This window comes from Saimiri boliviensis, chromosome 14, assembly GCF_048565385.1.
Source record: "Saimiri boliviensis isolate mSaiBol1 chromosome 14, mSaiBol1.pri, whole genome shotgun sequence".
NCBI lineage: Eukaryota > Metazoa > Chordata > Mammalia > Primates > Cebidae > Saimiri > Saimiri boliviensis.
In genome coordinates this window covers 75,054,957-75,076,427 of record NC_133462.1, presented here as the reverse complement: position 1 = coordinate 75,076,427, position 21,471 = coordinate 75,054,957, and the positions used below count along the sequence as shown (strand labels likewise).

The 21,471-nt window shown below is 36.8% G+C and overlaps 1 protein-coding gene across 2 annotated transcripts in view; it reads left to right on the top strand.

Annotated features, from left to right (window-relative positions):
• The window catches only part of WDR26 (WD repeat domain 26), a 47,056-nt gene extending 27,496 nt beyond the window's left edge, over nucleotides 1–19,560 (top strand). For both annotated transcript variants that reach the window (XM_003930309.4, XM_074385246.1), the window contains exons 8-14: nucleotides 2,029–2,169; nucleotides 5,529–5,648; nucleotides 8,186–8,331; nucleotides 8,636–8,714; nucleotides 8,982–9,111; nucleotides 13,102–13,287; nucleotides 16,988–19,560. In XM_003930309.4, the coding sequence (XP_003930358.3) occupies nucleotides 2,029–2,169; nucleotides 5,529–5,648; nucleotides 8,186–8,331; nucleotides 8,636–8,714; nucleotides 8,982–9,111; nucleotides 13,102–13,287; nucleotides 16,988–17,013 (828 nt within the window). In that variant the 3' untranslated portion in view covers nucleotides 17,014–19,560. The remainder of the gene's footprint in view (nucleotides 1–2,028; nucleotides 2,170–5,528; nucleotides 5,649–8,185; nucleotides 8,332–8,635; nucleotides 8,715–8,981; nucleotides 9,112–13,101; nucleotides 13,288–16,987) is intronic.
• The last annotated feature ends 1,911 nt before the right edge of the window (nucleotides 19,561–21,471 follow it).

Sequence of the window (21,471 nt, the reverse complement as noted above, 5' to 3'; positions counted from 1 at the left end):
CCCTGTCCCCTAAATCAGAAATCTGGAGGTTGTCTTTGAACATTTATTGTTACATTCTGTCATGTCTTTTTTTTTTTTTTTTTTTTTTTTTTTTTTTTTTTTTTAAATTAAGGCGGAGTTTCGCTCTTGTTACCCAGGCTGGAGTGCAATGGCGCAATCTCGGCTCACTGCAACCTCCGCCTCCTGGGTTCAGGCAATTCTCCTGCCTCAGCCTCCTGAGTAGCTGGGATTACAGGCATGCGCCACCATGCCCAGCTAATTTTTTGTGGTTTTAGTTGAGACGAGGTTTCACCATGTTGACCAGGATGGTCTCGATCTCTTGACCTCATGATCCACCCGCCTCGGCCTCCCAAAGTGCTGGAGTTACAGGCTTGAGCCACCGCGCCCAGGCTCGTCATGGCATTTTTATCTCCACAATATCTTTTTTTAAAACAATAAGTGTGTCTCACTATGTCGAGGTTGGTCTTGAACTCCAGGACTACAGTAGTCCTCCAGCCTCTGCCTCTGAAAGGACAGGCATGAGCCATAGTGCCCAGCCCAAAATATCTTTTGATCCTGACCTCTTTTAGTCCTTACCATCTTACTTTAGGGCCTCACTTTTTGGGAACTAACTGTGAACTATGGCTCATTATGGTTCCATTGTCCCATTGTGGTTTCCTTATCCTGTCTCTTCTTTCTGATTCATCTTCCACATTGTTATCCTAGTTCTCTTCCTAAAGCCAAATATCATACTATATATTCCCTGGCTTACAAATTGTAAGTGGCTTTTCACAACATGAAAAATGTAACCCCTTAGCCTAAAACAAACATGTCAACTCTTGTTACCTTGTCACTTGCCATGTCTACATTTGCACTTCACAGTTCAGCCTGCATAGCTTACAATATCGGCTTTTAAGTGAGGCAGCCCAGATTCAAATCCCCGTTGCACTACAGACAGGCACGTTTCTAACCCTTCTAAACCTTCATTTCTTCCCTATAATATGAGAGAGGGAGTAATATCCTAGATTTGTGAAGATTAAATGAAGTATTGTTTGTGAATATTGCTAATACTGGTTAGCATTAATAAGTGGTAGCTTTGCTTGTAGCATTGTAAAATGGTATAACCACTTGGAAAAGACTTTGGCAGTTTCTCAAAATGTTGAACAGTTAGCATACGACCCAGAAATTCCACTCCTATGTATATAACCAAGAGAAATGGAAACATATGTCTACACAAAAACTCATACATATTCATAGCAGCATTATGCATAATAGCCAAAAAGTAGAGAAATAGCCCAAATGTTCATCAATTCATGAATGGATAAACAAAATAATTATACTGTTAACTATTATTCAGCAATAAAAATAAATGAAATACTAATGCATTCTGTAACATGGATGAACCCTGAAAACATGCTAAGTGAAAAGCCAATTAAAAGATTGTATCATGTATAAGTCTATTTATATGAAACATCCAGAATAGGCAATAGAGACAGAGACAGAGAGTAGTGGTTGCCAGGGGCTGCAGGGAGGGGTGTGACGACTGCTGATGGGTAGGAGGTTTCTTTGGAAAATTATGAGAATGTTCTAAAATTAGATGGTGAGATGGTTGCACAACTCTGAATATGCTAAAATATACTGAGTTGTATACTTTAAAAGGATGAATTTTATGGTAAGTTATATCTCAATGAAGTTGTTTAAAAATACGTAAGAGATAGCTCTTATTATACCCATCTGTTTTCAGTTGCCTTGAAAGCTTTCTATGGGCAAATGCAGTATATCTTTTTACATATATTACAAATACAAATATATCTCTGTTTTTATGTAGCAGTACAATGACTTGTAGATGCTTAATAGTAAGTATAGTAGATGATTAATAGATGTTGCATTGTGAATGAATCTTTATGAAGCAAGCCATTAAAGGGAAAATTGGTCTGAAAATTTCCTCAGTTAAATTATCGAAGTACTTCTTTGTAGTTATTTAAGTTCTTGCACCAAAAAATGACTTTAGTGACAGGAGTTAACTGAGTTGTCTATTTTCCCTCCTAGGATACACACCTGCTAAAACTGCTTAAAACATTAGAAGGACATGCTTATGGCGTTTCTTATATTGCATGGAGTCCAGATGACAACTATCTTGTTGCTTGTGGCCCAGATGACTGCTCTGAGCTTTGGCTTTGGAATGTACAAGTGAGCGAGTTCCATCTTTGGTTTAGCATTTAAGTACAGCATAGCCATAATATACATAGTTATTATAACTTTATTGATTTATATAATAGAACCATTCAACCTAAATTACTACAGTCTATCTCTTAATTATTCAAGTAGAGCCCAAGTTTCCAGATTTATCAATTTAAATATTTATGCTGAGTAATATAGTTTTGAAAGAATGATCAGTTAATATTTTCGAGATGTTTTGCTTTGTTCTATGGAAATTTATGCTGTTTACTGTGGTTCCTCAGAAAAGATTTTATAGTGGTTTCATAGTTTCACAATTGTACATTAGACCTACCTTTGAAATGCAGGTCAGCATTAAACTGAATTTTCCATTCTAATGGCAGTTACACCATCTCCTTACCTATATTTAATTTACTAACCTAGTTTAGTGAAGCTAAATGATGTTTTCCAATACTTACAACTAAGTGCTTTATTGCTGGATTTCTTTTTTTTTTTTTTTTTGAGGCAGAGTCTCATTCTGTTTCCCAGGCTAGAGTAAAGTGGCATGATCTCGGCTCACTGCAGCCTCTGACTCCTCGGTTCAAGCGATTCTCCTATCTCAGCCTCCCGAGTAGCTGGGCTTACAGGTGCCCACCACACCTGGCTAATTTTTGTACTTTTAGTAGAGACAGGGTTACACCGTGTTGGCCAGGCCGGTCTCAAACTTCTGGCCACAAGTGATCTACCTGCCTTGGCCTCCCAACATGTTGGGATTACTGGCATGAGCCACTGCCCCTGGCTCATTGCTGTTCATATATGAAAATTTGAATTTTATACAGGATCTCATTTTAGGAAAAAATCAACATTAGGTTCAGTTTGTTATTTACATTCTATGTTTTAGAAACTCTGTAGTTACAATAGTAAGACTGCCTTACTGGTCAGACATATTCCTTGTTTTCAACTCCAGCTTTTTATTAAGAAAATTTTCAAATATTAATAAAAGTTGAAAGAAGACTGATGATCTGTATGCCCACCACCATAAATTCAATAACTGTTAATATTTTGTGATATTTTGTTTATACATACATGCATAGATAACATAGAAACATGCATTTGTGGCCGGGCATGGTGGCTCATGCCTATAAATCCCAACGCTTTGGGAGGCTAAGGCGGGTGAATCGTGAAGTTAGGAGTTCAAGACCAGCCTGGCCAAGATGGTGAAACCCGTCTCTACTAAAACTACAAAAATTTTCCAGGCATGGTGGCAGGTACCTGTAATCTCAGCTACTTGGGAGGCTGAGGCAGGAGAATCTCTTGAACCCAGGCGACAGAGGTTGCCATGAGCCAGGATTGCACCACTGTACTCTAGCCTGGGCGACAGAGTAAGACTCCATCTGAAAAACAAAATAAATAAAGGAAACATGCATTTGTACTTATATTTATATATATATATCTAAAACATTTGAAAGTAAATTAGATATTTTGCCCTAAATACTTAAGCATGTATCTCTTAAAAAATAACATTCTACATATTCAAACACTATGATAGCTAAGAACATTAGCTATAATTCCCTAATATGTAGTACTCATGATCAAAATTTACAATTGTTCCCAGAATGTGTTTTATACCATTTTTACAAGATCAGTGTTTTAATCAGTGTTGTATTTGTGATTGGGTTCAGGGAGGTGGCTAAACATAGAGTAGAATATTAATATGGCTTTGTCTCAGTAAAACAGAACTTGAAGTAAGTCTGACCTAAAAGAGCAAAGAAAACTTTTTTCCACTAACACTTTCTTTTCACCTTTCCAAAGGAGAAAGTATGTAGTCTTAATCCTGTAATAGAGATTTAATGTAAAGTGCCTTTGTAGTCTTCCTTTGACCAATTTTGAATTTCTGAACAATTAAACTATGTTCTAATGTAATTTTCATTGTGTAGGACTTTATATACTTAAACTTGTTCTAAAAGAGTGATCTTTTAATCAGTTTCCAAATTTCTTTAATCATTTCCTATATTTGAAAAATTCTTACTAATCTACTAACCTCCTGTACTCACTATTCATAGCATAATAAGAGAAGACAAACCATTTCTGCCTTCAGAACTTAGTGTGTTAATGTATTTGTCAATGGAAAATGCCAGGAATTGAGCTATTGCTGTGTATTTGTGCTCTAAACTTTTAATTTTATCAGTCAACCCAAAAGAGTAAATAGGGGAGAGGAGTTAACAGTTTGGGGGAAGGATTTACATTGAACATTTTTTTGCCAGTGTAAAGGAGACCTGGTTTTCTGGTTTTGTGCCCTCTTTGCTTTTAGTACTTGGCCCCATTTCCTAATCATACCCTTTGTTTTCACTCTTTTATTTCTACTTTTGATTACCCATTTCTCACAGGAAAACTATGCCCATGTACTTTTTCTTATACCAAGGGCAGCTATTATCTCTCAGATCCTGTTTCTAATCCGTGAACAAAATGGAATCAAGACTAGATTAAATGGTATGTGGTGTATACCTTCTAAGTTGAGTAACTCAGAAAATGTAACAAGAGGATACCTGAGGGTTGTAACCACTAAATATTCCTAGTTAGAAATGCCATGGAATGGCTGTGTTAAACAGTGCAAAGGTTTCTTTATTACTCTTCATTGAAATAAGGTTGTGTGTCAGAAAACTGTTTTTTGCTCTCTTCCTGCCTTCCCTACTATATTGTGAATATTTGAATATGAAATTTAACATAATTTATTTAGACTGCCCTTGGCCTACTTTATGGGTATCGTTTTGCCTTTTTTTTTTTTTTTTTTTGTGAGACAGAGCCTCTGTCACCCAGGCTAGATGCAGTGGCACAGTCTCAGCTCACTGTAACCTCTACCTCCTGGATTCAAGTGATTCTCGTGCCTCAGCCTCTCAAGTAGCTGGGGTTACAGGTGTGCACCACCACATATGGGCACAGTTTTTTACTCATTAATCATGTTCTTAAGGAATTGCTAATTGCATTAACTGCAGTTTTAGAATAAAATTTCTAAAAGAACTTTGGACTGAGAAGTAGAAGCTCAGAAGGAATAGGTGTCTAGTCTTAGGCTTTTCATTATCTTGCTTGAGAAAAATTATGTGTTTTAGTTTATAAATACAATTAATTTAAGATGAGAGATTTATTGCAGTTTATCTCATCTGCTCTTTGGGTTACCTATGCCAGACATTGTTTAACTCCTGGGTTTTTTTGGCAAGTCCTTAATTTCTCTTCTGAGTCCTGTAGTCTCTTTTTTGTAGGGGCACTTAAAACAATTCATTTCTGTAGTGAACTGGGAAACCAGCCAGACATCCATTATTATGTATTTTTTTTCACATATTTCTTTTAGAGGGGTATGTTGAAGGTCTCATTTAAACAGTTTTATTTCCTTATAGACAGGAGAACTAAGGACAAAAATGAGCCAGTCTCATGAAGACAGTTTGACGAGTGTGGCTTGGAATCCAGATGGGAAACGCTTTGTGACTGGAGGTCAGCGTGGGCAGTTCTATCAGTGTGTAAGTATTCAGTGCCCCTTTCCCAATGTCTCTTGATTTAAAAGCAAATTTAGTTTTTTTTAAATAATTACCTTGACTCAGAATCTTACAAACTATACTCTATGGGCCAGGCACGGTGACTCACGCCTGTAATTCCAGCACTTACGGAGGCCGAAGCAGGTGGATCACCTAAGATCAGGAATTCAAGACCAGTCTGGCCTACATCATGAAACCCTGTCTTTACTAAAAATACAGAAATTGCCGGGCACGGTGGCTCAAGCCTGTAATCCCAGCACTTTGGGAGGCTGAGGCGGGTGGATCACGAGGTCAAGAGATCGAGACCATCCTGGTCAACATGGTGAAACCTCGTCTCTACTAAAAATACAAAAAAAAATTAGCTGGGCATGGTGGCGCGTGCCTGTAATCCCAGCTACTCAGGAGGCTGAGGCAGGAGAATTGCCTGAACCCAGGAGGCGGAGGTTGCGGTGAGCCGAGATCGTGCCATTGCACTCCAGCCTGGGTAATAAGAGCGAAACTCCATCTCAGGGGAAAAAAAAAAAAACAGAAATTAGCTGGGCATGGTGGTGGGCGCCTGTAATCCTAGCTACTCGGAGGCTGAGGCAGGAGTATCACTTGAACCCAGGAGGCAGAGGTTATGGTGAGCTGAGATCGCACCACTGCCCTCCAGCCTGGGCAACAGGAGCAGATCTCTGTCTCAAAAAATAATAATAATTAATTAAAATAAAATATACTCTATGAAGACCTACTTTGCCATCATCCTAGACAAGCACTCTCCAATAGAATTTTCTGGGTTATTTTTTCCTTTCTTTTAAACTTCAAATGTTTGTACAGTAGAGACTTCAGGTTTAGTAGAACAAAAAATGTGTTTTGCTAAACATTTTTGTTCTTGAAAGCAAGTTTCTAATTTATAAGAATTGAAAAGATTTTTTAATTGTCTTTTGAGATTTTTAACCCTTTGAATTTTTGTAACCAAAAAAAAAAAAAAGTTGATTCCATGAGTAGACTCCCTTTAATAGTTGAATAATAAAAGTGGTGACAAGTGCTACCATAGAACTTTTCAGTCTTTGAGTTATCTTCTAATAAGTAGCTGCCCTAATTATTTTGGATTGTTGGAATGATAAAGGTAAGTAACAGATAAAAAGTTTTATGGCAAGGTAAACTTTATGTCGTAAGTATTATTTATATCATAAATCATAATTTACTTGCAATGTGTTATCTACATACATTCTGTGTCTCGTTACAGACTCATATGGTTCCAGTAGGCATGATGTTTTTTCTCTTTTCCTTTTTCCTTTTTTTTTTTTTTCTTGTGCTCTTTGTCACCCATGCTCAAGTACACTGGTATGATGACGACTCACTGCAGCTCAACCTTCTGGGCTCAAATGATTCTCCCGCCTTGGCCTCCCAGCGTGCTGGGATTACAGGCATGAGCTACCATACCCTTCCCCAGATCAGTTTTTAAAACTTATATTAAATAAGATAAATAATTTAATTTAGCTAAAACAGGTTATCAGGTTCTTTTACTAAGCTGGTTTGGAACACATGGATTTTGGTGGTGGGTTTTTTTTTTTTTTTTTTTTTTTTTGAGACGGAGTTTCGCTCTTGTTACCCAGGCTGGAGTGCAATGGCGCGATCTCGGCTCACCGCAACCTCCGCCTCCTGGGCTCAGGCAATTCTCCTGCCTCAGCCTCCTGAGTAGCTGGGATTACAGGCACGTGCCACCACGCCCAGCTAATTTTTTGTATTTTTAGTAGAGACGGGGTTTCACTATGTTGACCAGGATGGCCTCGATCTCTTGACCTTGTGATCCACCCGCCTCAGCCTCCCAAAGTGCTGGGATTACAGGCTTGAGCCACCGCGCCCAGCTTTTGGTGTTGTATTATCTCAATATGGTTATAAACAGTTCTTAGTTCTCCAGGTGCAAGATGATCCTGTATGTTTCTGCTGAGTTTGCTGTCCTGTACAGTGTTTAAACCATCAAAATACAAGATTACCTAACTTATAAAATGGGAAGGGTGATTCTTCTCAGAACTTTGGTTATTCAATAAAATGATTACTGTAAGCGCGTTCATCTGTAGAGCACATTACAAATTTGGTAAATTTTTGAAAAATGTGGTTAATAGAAGCTGTAAAATGTTTTAGAAATCTTTTTTCATTTCACACCTCTTAAATATTGTAGGACAAATTTCAGTACAGTGAATTTTAAAGGAACATTTAAATTATTTTCTAAGAAAAGTAAGTCCTTACTTGGAATTTAGGGACTGTTCCTTTCTTTCTCTTATGTATGCATGGTGAGTTATTGAAGGGAAAATAGAGCTACAGAGTGTCTTTCCACTTTCCCTTAAGTCTTGTAATGAAATTTGACCTATATTCAAATTTTCATGTTAAAAATACTTCTAGAACAATTAGGTTGAGATCAGTCTCAGGAAAAATAAACCTATTACTAAAAGATATTGTGAAGGGAAGTTTTTGGTTCTTTTATTTGCTTTCTGAGTGCTATTGAGTAATTAAGATAATCGTAGTTTTTTCTTATTCAGGATTTAGATGGTAATCTCCTTGACTCCTGGGAAGGGGTGAGAGTGCAATGCCTTTGGTGCTTGAGTGACGGGAAGACTGTTCTGGCATCAGATACACACCAGCGAATTCGGGGCTATAACTTCGAGGACCTTACAGATAGGAACATGTAACTATTTTTTGTTTCCGTTAAACAACAATTATCTGATTTATATTAAAATGTGTAGTGGAACTTGCTTTTTTGGAAGAACAGTTTTTATTATGTTTTTTGTTTTGGTTTGCTTGGCAATTTGGATTGGTGGTCACATGGTACTTAGTATTCATTAACTCAGATTCTTCTCAATTGAAATATACTATGTAATAGAGATTACAGGCAAAATTGTCATACTTAAGCTAGCACATCTTCTATACTGATAATTTGAGTGTCTTAACTCTTAATATATTGCTTTTGACAAATTATTTTCTGGTTACAGAGTACAAGAAGATCATCCTATTATGTCTTTTACTATTTCAAAAAATGGCCGATTAGCTTTGTTAAATGTAGCAACTCAGGTATGTTTATTAATATAATTTTCTGAAAAATTTGGCTTAATACAATTTTTATTGTTATTTTCAGTGCATTTGTATTAACTAAATTGCTTACCCTTAAATTTTATTGCATGTGTATGTATATAATCAACCGTAAATTTGTCAGCATACTGGTATTTTGCATGATAGAAAATGAAGATATTTCATCAGGCAAAGGGATATTTACAGATACTTTTTAAAATTTGTTTGAGTTGAGGTAGAGTAAATATCTGTATTCTCCTTTGCCTGCAGGGAGTTCATTTATGGGACTTGCAAGACAGAGTTTTAGTAAGAAAGTATCAAGGTGTTACACAAGGGTTTTATACAATTCATTCATGTTTTGGAGGCCATAACGAAGACTTCATCGCTAGTGGCAGTGAAGGTAAATTGTGTCCCTATCAGTTTACATATATTAATATTAAAGTCTGTAATTCTCAATTTGTGAAGGCAGTCATATCTCCAAGAAAATTCAAGGTAGTAAGTCAAAATTCTTTTATTTATCCAATACACTGTTAATTCCCTCTGTAATGACCTAAGGCCCCCATATTGTCATGAATTGTCACATACTGTCATGTATTACTTTCTTCTTTTCTGTAATGACCTAAGCCCTTTCTATTGTCATAATACACAATCATAGTCAGCAGTACTTATTCTGACCACATAGCAGTGTGTTTGGTGCATGTATCATATCAAGATTTAGTTAAATTATTATACTTTCATATGTTGACTTGTTTTTGCATGAGACTGATGATTTCTAAGGGTTGGTAGTAGTTGAAAAATCAAGGTTAATTATAATACTTTACCTGAACTTGGACAGATTTGATTTCTTAGATCTTCGGTATTTCTTCAGCGGTCACCAGAGTATAACTGAGTTTGATAATTCTTAAGATTTTAGGAAAGCTGAAATTAACCAAATTCTTTCTACTACTGCCCTTTTGAATAAACTTGTTCTCTAAAAGTATCAATATTCCAGACCAGGAATATGCCTAAAGTCACTCTAATTTAAAATGTGAATTGTTTAGAAGATGCAAGCACAAATAAGTGAGGTAGTAATAAAATTTAGTATACTTTTTAAGGTGATAGGAACTTAACTAGTAGGAAATTATTGCAAATTTTCATTCAACTTATTTTTCTTGAATACCCACTATACATTTTTAGGTACTATAAAAGCAAATTATTTAAGTCACTTTTTTTGGCCAGGCATGTTGCCTTACATATGTAATCGCAGCACTTTGGAAGGCCTAGGTGGGAGGATTGCTTGAGGCCAGGAGATCCAGACAAACTTGGGCAACATGGCTAGGCATTGTCTCTACAAAAAGTAAAACATACATACTGAATCTGGTTTTATAAGATAGGCCAAGGAATTAGATTATGTTATGTTCCATTTATTGTATAAGATGTTTACTATCCCTGTCTTGGCAAAAAAAACTGATCTCGATAGATAAGAGAATCATAAAGTGAAACATGAGTTTTTCCTTTAGGAATAAGGCTGCCAGGTATGGTGGCTCACACCAAATCAAAACAATCACTATGTCTGATTGTTTTTAATATGTAGAAGGAGATAAGAGACATCCATTAATTTCTTTTCTTTTTTTTTTTTTTGAGACGGAGTTTCACTCTTGTTACCCAGGCTGGAGTGCAATGGTGAGATCTTGGCTCACCGCAACCTCCACCTCCTGGGTTCAGGCAGTTCTCCTGCCTCAGCCTCCTGACATCCATTAACTTCTAATTAAATTTTCCTGTGGTCTAAATATGTTAAGCCTTCTTGCTTTTTAATTTCCCTGAAAAGATGTCTTCTCTCATGCTGTATTCAATCCTGCTTCTGGTAGGTTTTCTTCTAATTATGCCTCAGAATCCCTTACAGCTCTTTCTAAAAATATGTACCACAGAGCTACTTAAAATTATGTTTGGCTGCCATTATCCCTAATAAAACTAAACCTTTTTTTAAGCCCAAACTAACTTAGAACCAACCCTGATGGATACTATAATTAAACCAAATTATCTTATCGTTTAGGGCTAAAAATTAGACAACTGTCAGGTATAGAAATTAGTCTTCTCATGACTCAAGTGATTTAGAATGGTTTTGAAAATGTTTTGAACATCAATCAGATATAGTGAATATATGAATAATAATTAAGAAACCTTTTCCCAAAAAATTATACCGCTACTCAAGTCTTTTCATTGTGCTGGCAATATGTAGAAAAACTGGACTTACTTTTTACCTTTTCATGAACAGATTTCCCAGATTGATAAAAGCAAGCAGAGCTTGATGATAAAGCCTGTCATTTTGACCCTAATTACTTCAAATCTTGTTTTTCCTACCTTTAAGCAAATACGCTCTTTGCATATATGTTCACAAAAACATTTTCCTCCAAATAGAGAAATATTTCAATTGCATTTGAACTTTGACCCTGTGATCCTTCTCCTTGTGGACCTCTTCAGTTTAGGAAGGACATACAGCTAATCTGTCTGTTCTCTTTTTCTTTTATTTTATTTTTTCTAATTTCATATGAGAAAAAAATTATTTTCAAAAATTTTTGAGCAGCAGATACTTCTAAAAAGATAAATTCAGTCTTTTAATTGGTGCCTTTTAGCTTTTGCGTCACACATACACACACAAAAAGTTCAGATACAGTTTTAGCTTTTTATCTTCATGTCAGAAATTTTGAAGCTAAGGTACATTCTCTAAGGTTTCCTCAATGGCAGTATAGGCACTGACAGTTTGCACATTGGCCACATACTTAACATATCATCAGGTTAAACACCTTTCTAATTTGCTCTGGGATTCTCCCCTCTGTTCAGAAACCATCACCTGTACTTAATCTCTTCACGTTAATAAATGGTGTTTATTCCAAACACCTTTCCACATACAAATATATTTAATCCTCATAACAACATGATATGAGGTAAGTATCCCCATTTACAGGTGAAGGGTTGTATTCCCTGAAGTTGCACAGCTAGTCTGTGGACAAGGACACAATCTTGGGTAGTCTGATTCCAGAGTCCATACTCTGAACTGATACTCTTTATACTATGACCAGTTTTTTTTGTTTTGTTTTGTTTTTGAGACAGAGTTTCGCTCTTGTTACCCAGGCTGGAGTGCAATGGCGCGATCTCGGCTCACTGCAACCTCCACCTCCTGGGTTCAGGCAATTCTCCTGCCTCAGCCTCCTGAGTAGCTGGGATTACAGGCACGCGCCACCATGCCCAGCTAATTTTTTGTATTTTTAGTAGAGACGGGGTTTCACCATGTTGACCAGGATGGTCTCGATCTCTCGACCTTGTGATCCACCCACCTCGGCCTCCCAAAGTGCTGGGATTACAGGCTTGAGCCACCGCGCCCGGCCCTGACCAGTTTTTTTTAACATTAGTTAATTACAAAGAAACAAAGCTGTAGGGAATTTTGATTGTTGTGGTCAGTTCATGAGATTATACTCTACAAAGCCATATGATGCAGACAAGGGACCATTGTCTAGACTCAACTAGTAAGCTCTTGAGCAGGGCTGCCTGGATTTGAATCCCAACTTTACCATTTACTAGCCATTAACCAAGAGCAGATCATTTAACCATAACCCGTGTTTCAATCACTATTAATAAGAGGATAAGCCGGCCAGGCGCGATAGCTCACACCTGTAATCCCAACACTTTGGAAGGCTGAGGCGGGCAGATCATGAGGTCAGGAGATCGAGACCATCCTGGCTAACACAGTGAAACCGTGTCTCTACTACAAATACAAAAAATTAGGCAGGCATTGTGACAAGCACCTGTAATCCTAGCTACTCAGGAGGCTGAGGCAAAAGAATCGCTTGAACCTAGGAGGCAGAGGTTGCAGTGAGCCCAGATCATTCCACTGCACTCCATCCTGGGTGACAGAGTGAAAAAAAGAAAAAGGATAAGCAGAATACCCATCTTATGGGGTAGTGATGAAGATTAAATAATAATACATTAAGTACTTGATACCTAGTACTTCCTAAGCACCCAATAAAGGTTTAGCTGTCATCTTCATTTTTGCCTCATTATTCAATTTGGATACATTGCTTTTCTGTCACTTCCCACTTCCGTAGAATTTATCACCATCTCTATCCTGGATTTGTTTATGTTCAAAGGTCTTGATTTATAATTTTTTATTACTCATGTATTGACAGAATATTGCAGATAGTTTTTGTGTGTGACTTGATGTGAGAGCTAATGATCTTTAACAGAAAAGAAAATTTATTTAAATGTTTTTTCATAAGGTAATATGTTAAGCTATTCCTGGTATATTTTCCCTTTAAGTTGTAGTAAAGAGTCCTGTTCTATGTGTACTGAATGATAAGATCAGTTAGTTGGTTTCGTTAATGTAAAACTTTTCTCTGAATTACTGTATGTTCAGATCACAAGGTTTACATCTGGCACAAACGTAGTGAACTGCCAATTGCGGAGCTGACAGGGCACACACGTACAGTAAACTGTGTGAGCTGGAACCCACAGATTCCATCCATGATGGCCAGCGCCTCAGATGATGGCACTGTTAGAATATGGGGACCAGCGCCTTTTATAGACCACCAGAATATTGAAGGTAATACCACTGTACAGTGTTCCGATGTTTTGTCCAAATGAAATGTTGCTCGGCTTCATATGAAGTTAAAGCAGTTTTTAGCAGCAGTTTATTTGAAGTGTGGTGTATGATTTTTCTCTTTTATACATTGTGTGCTATCCCAGGTCACAGAATGAGTTTAAGTAATCTAAGAGCCAGTAGTGTAGTGGTTGTTCAGTGGGGGACAGTGAAGAGAATAAGCTGGAATATGATACATCATTGACATCCAGTTAGCTATTTAGTAGTTTCACTTTAAAAGTTTTACTGAAAATCTTGCTTCATCATGCTACCTAAATGTAATATTGTAGGAAGCATACACGTGAAACTAACCAAACCGTGAATAGCTTTAGATATTAAATATCTTTATTATGGAGTTTACTGTTTAAAAAAAAAAGTGTTTACACCATGCATCATACTAACATGAGTCATGTTTAATGGATAAAGAGAAAAAATAATTAAAATTGATCATGTACCTGTGTGCCAAGCAGCATACTAATCCCTTTACATATACTATCTTGCATAAAGTCTTCATAGTCCTATAAGGGACTATGAATTTTTATCATTATTTTTAGAGGTAAGGAGACTGCAGCATGGCAAAATTAATTCACTTGTTAAGTGCCATCAGGTCTTCAAGTCTTAAGTCTCAAAGGTTTTTTTTTCACCACTTTGAGATACTTGGGTATGAAGAAAGGCCAGAGTATAAGGCTAACAGTTAAGGGCAAAAGCTTAATTGAACATGATATCAGTACTACAGCAAAGAGGTATTGAGAAGCTTCCTGTAAATGACTCTCTTAAATAGAGCACGTAGAATGTTTAGTTTGCTTAGAAGGAAACAGTTTATCTAGAAACAGATTTTTTTGTTAAGCATGTCCCACCTAAATTTTTTTTTAGTGAGAAAGATGGATGACGAGTTTCTCTCAGTTAAGTGATTCTCTGTGGAGGAAGGTTATCAGAGTAGTATGCGTGGTTTGAAAAGTATATTCCCTACATTTTTGTCTTTGTGGTACAGACTGTAGAGGGCTTGGCCACATCTTACTGATAAGGATATGTAATCAGAGGTGAGAATACAAAGCGTGAAGAGCACATGGGTCAAAAAGTTTGAGAACTACTGTTCATTTGCCCCAAACCTTGAAGGGTTTTTTTGTATTTGTAGATCACTACCTGACATTCTAACATTTCTCTGTGAAATAATTAAGACCAGAAATCCTTAACTTCTTGTGTTGTCCTGTTTGGGTTTCAGTCAAAGGTTTACAAACCCAAAGTCTTTACAGATCTGCAACTGTGATTCAATCTGTGATTTTTCTCATTAGTTGTTTGGAAGTTATTTCTTCAAATAAATATACTTGGTTTAAAGAGGTGGGAAAATACTAGGTACGTAGTAACAGATTTACCCCAGAAAAGGATATGTTTTGTGCCTCCACAGTGAGGGAATAAAAGTGTGCTGCTATTTGGTGACTCTGACTAACATAGATCCTCACTTTGGTGAGAGAGCCAAATTTTGGCTAATTTGTAGGATCTAGGTCCAGTTCAGCAACTCTCCATTATGCTTTGGCAACATGGGTATAGCCCTAAAATGATTTTCATTTTCACCTGAAATAATAAAAGTACCTGTATAACCAGACATTTGGCTATATATCCTTTTCACAAGTTATTTTCTGGAGTATTCCCCCTCCACCCCTAAAATACTTTTCTAATTAAAGTAATAACTATTAAGAATAGAATTTCTTAAAAATGTAGATGAGGCTAAAGAAATCAATATTCAGAAATCAAAATACAACCAGACATGGTGGCTTGCGCCTGTAATCCTAGCTACTCGGGAGAATGAAGCAGGAGGATTTCTTGAGTTCAAGAGTTTGAGGCTGCAGTGAACTAGGATCATGCCATTGCACTCCAGCCTAGGTGACAGAATGAGACCCTGTCTCTGAAGAAAAAACAAAAAAGGAAAAATATAACACAGTAAAATACTATAAGTCATTTACAGTGAAATAAAAATATTTCACTCAACAGCTTCATTTCAAAAGAGAGACATTTTAACAGTAGAATTATGGACTGTAAATAAAGTTTTAACAGTAGAATTATGTATTTTTTTGAAGGATGCATAAAATGGAATAGGACAAAGTACTGATGCGTGCTACAGTGTGAATGGACCTTGAAAACAATACGCTAAGTAAAAGAAGCAGGACATACGAGACCACATACTGTGATTCTATTTATATGGAGTGGTCCCAGATAGACAAATCTGTAGACAATATAGATACAGTGGTTACCTAGGGCTTGGCGAGGTGTTTGCTAATTGATGTTGAAAATGTTCTAAAATTGATTGTTAATGATTGTATAATTCTGTGGATACACTAAAAACCACTGAATTGTATACTTTATTTTTTTGTTTGTTGTTTTTTGTTTCCGTTTTGAGGACAGAGTCTTTCTCTGTCGCCCAGACTGAAGCACAGTCGCGTGATCTCAGCTCACTGTAACCTCCACTTCCTGGGTTCAAAGTGTACACTTTAAATGGTTGCATTGTATAATATATGAATTATATCTTAAGGCTGCTGTTATACACACACACACCTCCCGAAAAAAATGGAGTAGGGTGATACTGTAGAATTTCAGACTGAGCAACTGAAAGGAGAATTAACAACTGCATAGTTACAACATTATTCTACCTTAGACTGCCAGATTTTTCTTTTTTCCTCTTTACTATTATAAAGATTTTTCTATTCTGCTGTTTCAAGGTTAATTTTTAAAGTAAGAGATTTTGAGGCCAGGCACAAGGGCTTGTCCCTCTAATCCTAACACTTTGGGGGGCCAAGGCAGGCAGATTGGTTGAGCTCAGGAGTTCAAGACCAGCCCAGCAACATGACGAAACTCTGTCTCTACAAAAAAATACAAAAAGTAGGCCGGGCGCGGTGGCTCAAGCCTGTAATCCCAGCACTTTGGGAGGCCGAGGCGGGTGGATCACGAGGTCGAGAGATCGAGACCATCCTGGTCAACATGGTGAAACCCCGTCTCTACTCAAAATACAAAAAATTAGCTGGGCATGGTGGCACCTGCCTGTAATCCCAGCTACTCAGGAGGCTGAGGCAGGAGAATTGCCTGAACCCAGGAGGCAGAGGTTGCGGTGAGCCGAGATCGTGCCATTGCACTCCAGCCTGGGTAACAAGAGCGAAACTCCGTCTCAAAAAAAAAAAAAAAATACAAAAAGTAGCCAGGTGTGTTGGCATGCACCTGTAATCCTGGCTACTCAGGAGGCAGAGGTGGAAGGATCACTTGAGCCAGGAGGCAGAGGTTGCAGTGAGCCCATATTGCATCACCAGCCTGAGTCAAAGAGTGGGACCCTGTCTAAAAAAAAATAAAAACATGAGATTCTAACACGATTGTTCACTTGGGTTTTATCAGTCTTCAAAATAATCATGATTTTAGATTGTATATATGGTCTAAGACATGATAGAGACACATTGTTTTAATGAGTATGATGTAGCATACTCATTAAAGTGAGTATATTTAATTAGTATACTAATTAAAGTATCAATAATTTGTTTCGATTTTTTAATGTTAGTATAATTTCGTAATGTCATAATGCTAATTTTGAAGCTTTCTAACTGGTAACTTTTTTCTCTCCCTCCCCTCTTTTTCCTTCCCCCTTCCCCCTCCACTGCATACATTTCATCTTGTCTTCATTCAGAGGAATGCAGTAGCATGGATAGTTGATGGCGAATTTGGAGCAGACGACTTCTGTTTAACTTAAAATTAGTCGTATTTTAATGGCTTGGGATTTGGTGCAAACAAACATGATTGATAGCTGGACAGACATGCTCGTCATGAAAAAAGAACCATTTCTGAAGCCCGATTGGGGCCAAACATTTACACCTTGCTTCATAGTAACCAGTTGAGATGAAGCACGTCGTTAGAACGTTATTGGACACCATGTTGAATTATCCCCCATCGGTTGTGAAGAACTGTGCTACATTCAGGCTTACCCATTGAACTCAGTATATATATTTTTTTCCTTCCTGTCTTTTGTCTGGCAGGATACCATTCTTGTTGCTCTTCTGTGTAATGAAGTTTAAATGCTTGTTTGGAAAACTTTATTTAACAGTTTAGAAGGCTTGATAGAAAGAGTGCATTAGTCTGAAGAGTATACATTGGATAGGAAAGAATTTCCTCCTTTTGTTTTTCCAAATCTTTCCGCCTTATTTAGCTTGAGATCTTTGCAGCTTGGTTCATGGATTCTAGCCTTGCCCGTTGCGCAGTATATACTGATCCAGATGATAAACCAGTGAACTATGTCAAAAGCACTCTCAATATTACATTTGACAAAAAGTTTTGTACTTTTCACATAGCTTGTTGCCCCGTAAAAGGGTTAACAGCACAATTTTTTAAAAATAAATTAAGAAGTATTTATAGGATTAAAGTGACTTCATTTGTATACATTTGGAATCTAAACCAGCTTAAAAACAGTTTCTTCAATGACTTAAATACACACTATAACTGATGCTCTTCTGGAATACCATATGAGACATGGTCAGAAACAGTGCTTGGAAGAACATGACACAGGAAATGCAGAGTAATGTTTTGAAGGTTCCCCCTTTTGTTTTATTCCTGAAGGAACATCAGTACCCACATCTTGAAGAAATTCAAGATTCAAAAAGAATTTTAAATACACCAAGATGAAAGATCAGTAGTCAGTTGGTTTTCAATAAAGCTTGTTCCAAGTTTTTCTCAACTTGGGAAGTAATTTTGGTGTGATCTAGCAAAAGAGTAGAAATCAGCAGATATAACCACTTTGGAAGTTTATAGTATAACTGAAATTGTTAGAAGAATTCAGCAGGGTACAAACATACTTAAACTGGGATTAAAACCTCATAGTCATTTCTCTTAATTGCCCTTAATATTTTGACATATAGGGATCCATAAACTTAAAGAATATTTCTTCTCAGTTTTTTTCAGATATTGCCATACTGAACCTCATTCTAAACTGGTGCTGTGGATAGTCTTTCCCTTGCCCCTCCTTTTTTAGTTTAAGGAAAGGTTTCCTTCATGGAAAAGCACTTTTAATTTTGGGAATTTCACATTTAAAATAAGCCAAAAGCCTGGTGTTCACATTGTGCTTTTAAACTCCGTAACAGCTGAATACAACATTGCATGGTCTCCCTTGAAATTCCCTCCGTTTTTCAGTAGAGGATAAATAGGGCGACCCCAGCTGTTGGGAAGAGAATGGGGATACCCCCAAAATAAGATTTTGGTGAAGAAAAAGTCTTGTACTAAGTTCCCCTTTAGGGGTAGCCAAGTCTATAATATAATTACGATCATGAATAGACTCCCAGGATCCACAAAGAAGAGAGAGGGCTTGGATGTCAAAAATTCTCCCATTGTGGGGTGGGTGGTTGGGGATGGGAGAAAGGGAAAGTCAGGGAAGGGGAGAAGAAAGAAAAATACATTTGGCCTTAAAATAGCATGCATTCTCCCAGAAGCCCGTAGTAAGAGAAAATGACAGATCGTGGTCAACAGACTCTTATCAAATTGGTATGTAAAAGATTTCTTCAAGCTCCATTTTGCAGAGACCACCACTTAGAGAATCAAAGAATTCCTGTTTTGATACTTCTAAGTTAAAATATATGTTACAGTTTATCTGGTACTTCATTTTTCTTAACTAAAATTACTTTTTACTTTAAGCTTGAATAAAAATCTTCATTGGTAACTGTATGTAATTAAGTGGCAACTTCTCTTTACCTCAGTATAGTTAAAAACCATTCATATTTTAAGTGATTCATGTGTACCCTGAAGCCATTAATACACCCCAGTCTTTACAGTAACATCACTAAATGTGGGCATAGAAACTCCACAGCTGTTTACAAATTTGGTTACAGTGTGCTATGGTACATGTGTAACACTGAGATTTGTGCCCATTCAGTGGCAATTTGGCACTCAGATTCTATTCTCTACACCTAACCACCCCTAGATCTGAGTTTTCAGAGTGCTTCTGAAGTACAGTTAAAAAACACTTTTTAAAAAGTGGAGTAAAAGTGAGGCACATTTTACAAGAACATAACTCCTATTAAAACGGAGTAACAACTATGCAAAGGTTTCTATAGCAGCTAGGTGAGTTTGTTTTCCAGGTCTGTCTTAACTGGCAGCTTCCTGTATATACTGGTACTTTGCTGTGCCAATTTGCTGTAAACTTCTGTTCCTTACATTTGCCATGCAGTGACTGTGCTAGAAAGGTGAAATAAATGGTAAAAAAAAAAAAAAAAAAAAGCCTAGGATTTTATGGTATAAGACACTGATCACAGGATTTTCCAATCCATAGCTATTAATTGAAAACTTCTGATAGTGCTAGAGGCTGTATAATAGGCTTAAGAGTGAGAATGCTGTGAAGCCAGCCACAAGATACTAACAAATGTATAAATTGAAAAGTACCAATACTTTTTGCACATAGATCAAAATAGAGTGGAGAATTTGGGCTCCAAAAATCAGGTTAGTAGGCTCATTTCCATGTGCTTAAAAATGTTTTTGTTGTTGTTATGCATTGATTAAGGGCTAGAGCAAATATAAAATTAAATGTCTTTTTCCTCCAAATAATTGGTTATTAATGGTAAAATGTTGGACTTGGGGATTACTGAGATTAGTGTGTGGGTGGTAATAAAAGAATCGCAGTGGGAGTTAGTTGGGGGGGATGACAAAGCTTTAGCTTTGGTTTTTGTATTTTATTAGTCTTCATGACAGCTATATTTCTGTTGCTCTTATTGGCCAGATAAATGGGTTATATTAAACCAGGTAAGTATTTTAAACAGAAAACAGTTTATTTGCATAGATCCCTACAAATTGGCCCATTTTATTGGGTGGGGGAAAAAAACGGGGGGGAATTCCCTAACTTCAAATAATTAGAATATCCTGCAGTTGAAAGGAGAAAAAAAAATCCAATTTTGTCAATATTTTCTTTTCTTAGGCTGAAAAAAACAAGTAATAATATGGTGAATTTTATTATTAGGAGTGTTCTGCCTCTAGAGTGGCATTCCATGACATTAATAGAAAATCCTTCTTTCCCACCCTTCCCCATCTTGAAATTTTCTTTTTTAGGATGTTGGTTCCTGCAAACAAGAACTGACCCTATCACCTCTGGCTCACAGTGGGTAAATATATCTCCTGAAAGGGAAAATATCCATGTCAGTTTCTTTCACAGCAGAAGAATGGCTGCTTTTGAATGGGGAGGAAAGAAGACATTTTTCTTAATATCCTTTTTGTCCCATCTCTAAAATGTATAAATATTTTGATTTGTTTTTACTTTTAATTTCTCATTCACAGTTCAGCAACTCTCCTTTTGGGTTGCTCTCCAACACATTACTTCCATTTCAGAAACCATATCTGAGATTTAATATAAACCGCTAACTTAAAAAGAAGAGGTGAATTTGCATTTACACTTAGACACTTTCTAAAAACAGGGTGAACTTAATTGAAATTTTTCAGTGTTGTTAAGCTATTGTTATAGTAGCTGCCCTATAGTTACAAAAATAAAAACTATAAAAACCCATCCCCTATCTACTTAATCCAGATAGCCTGGATTTAAGAAAACTAATAGTATAAAAATGTGTGTGTGTGTGTGTGTGTGTGTGTGTGTGTGTGTGTGCGCGCGCTGTGTGTATGTGAGAGAGTACTTGATTCATAAAAAGTCCTGGAAACAGCTATTCTAGGATCTTGTCATTTTTACTAAAAGTCTCGTGCACATGTAAAGTGCCCTCTGAGTTTAAGGTTTGGTTAATACTGGTATATTTTTATAAGATTGAAATTGTGTCCCCATCTTTAACTTAAACATTTTCATTACTAGGGTCAATGTGCTAGAACTGAATTGTAACATTTTTAGGCACAGATGGAAAAAATGTTATTGGCGCCTTGAAAATGTGTGTGTGTGGCGAGGGGAATGGATCCACAAAAGCATGTATGTACTTACAAACCAAGCTGTAGAGATCAAGAAGAGAACTTACAGTGTTGATCTCAAGATTTCTAAATTGTCAAGATTTACATGGCATTGTGGTGGAACTAGTTAACACTTAGAGCTTTTGGTATGTAATAACTATTTGCTATGGACTGATTAAATGTTTCAAAAGATTGTGTTCTTAAATTTTGGTGGGTTTTGATTTTTGTTTTCTTAACTGCCTCTCAGATTATATT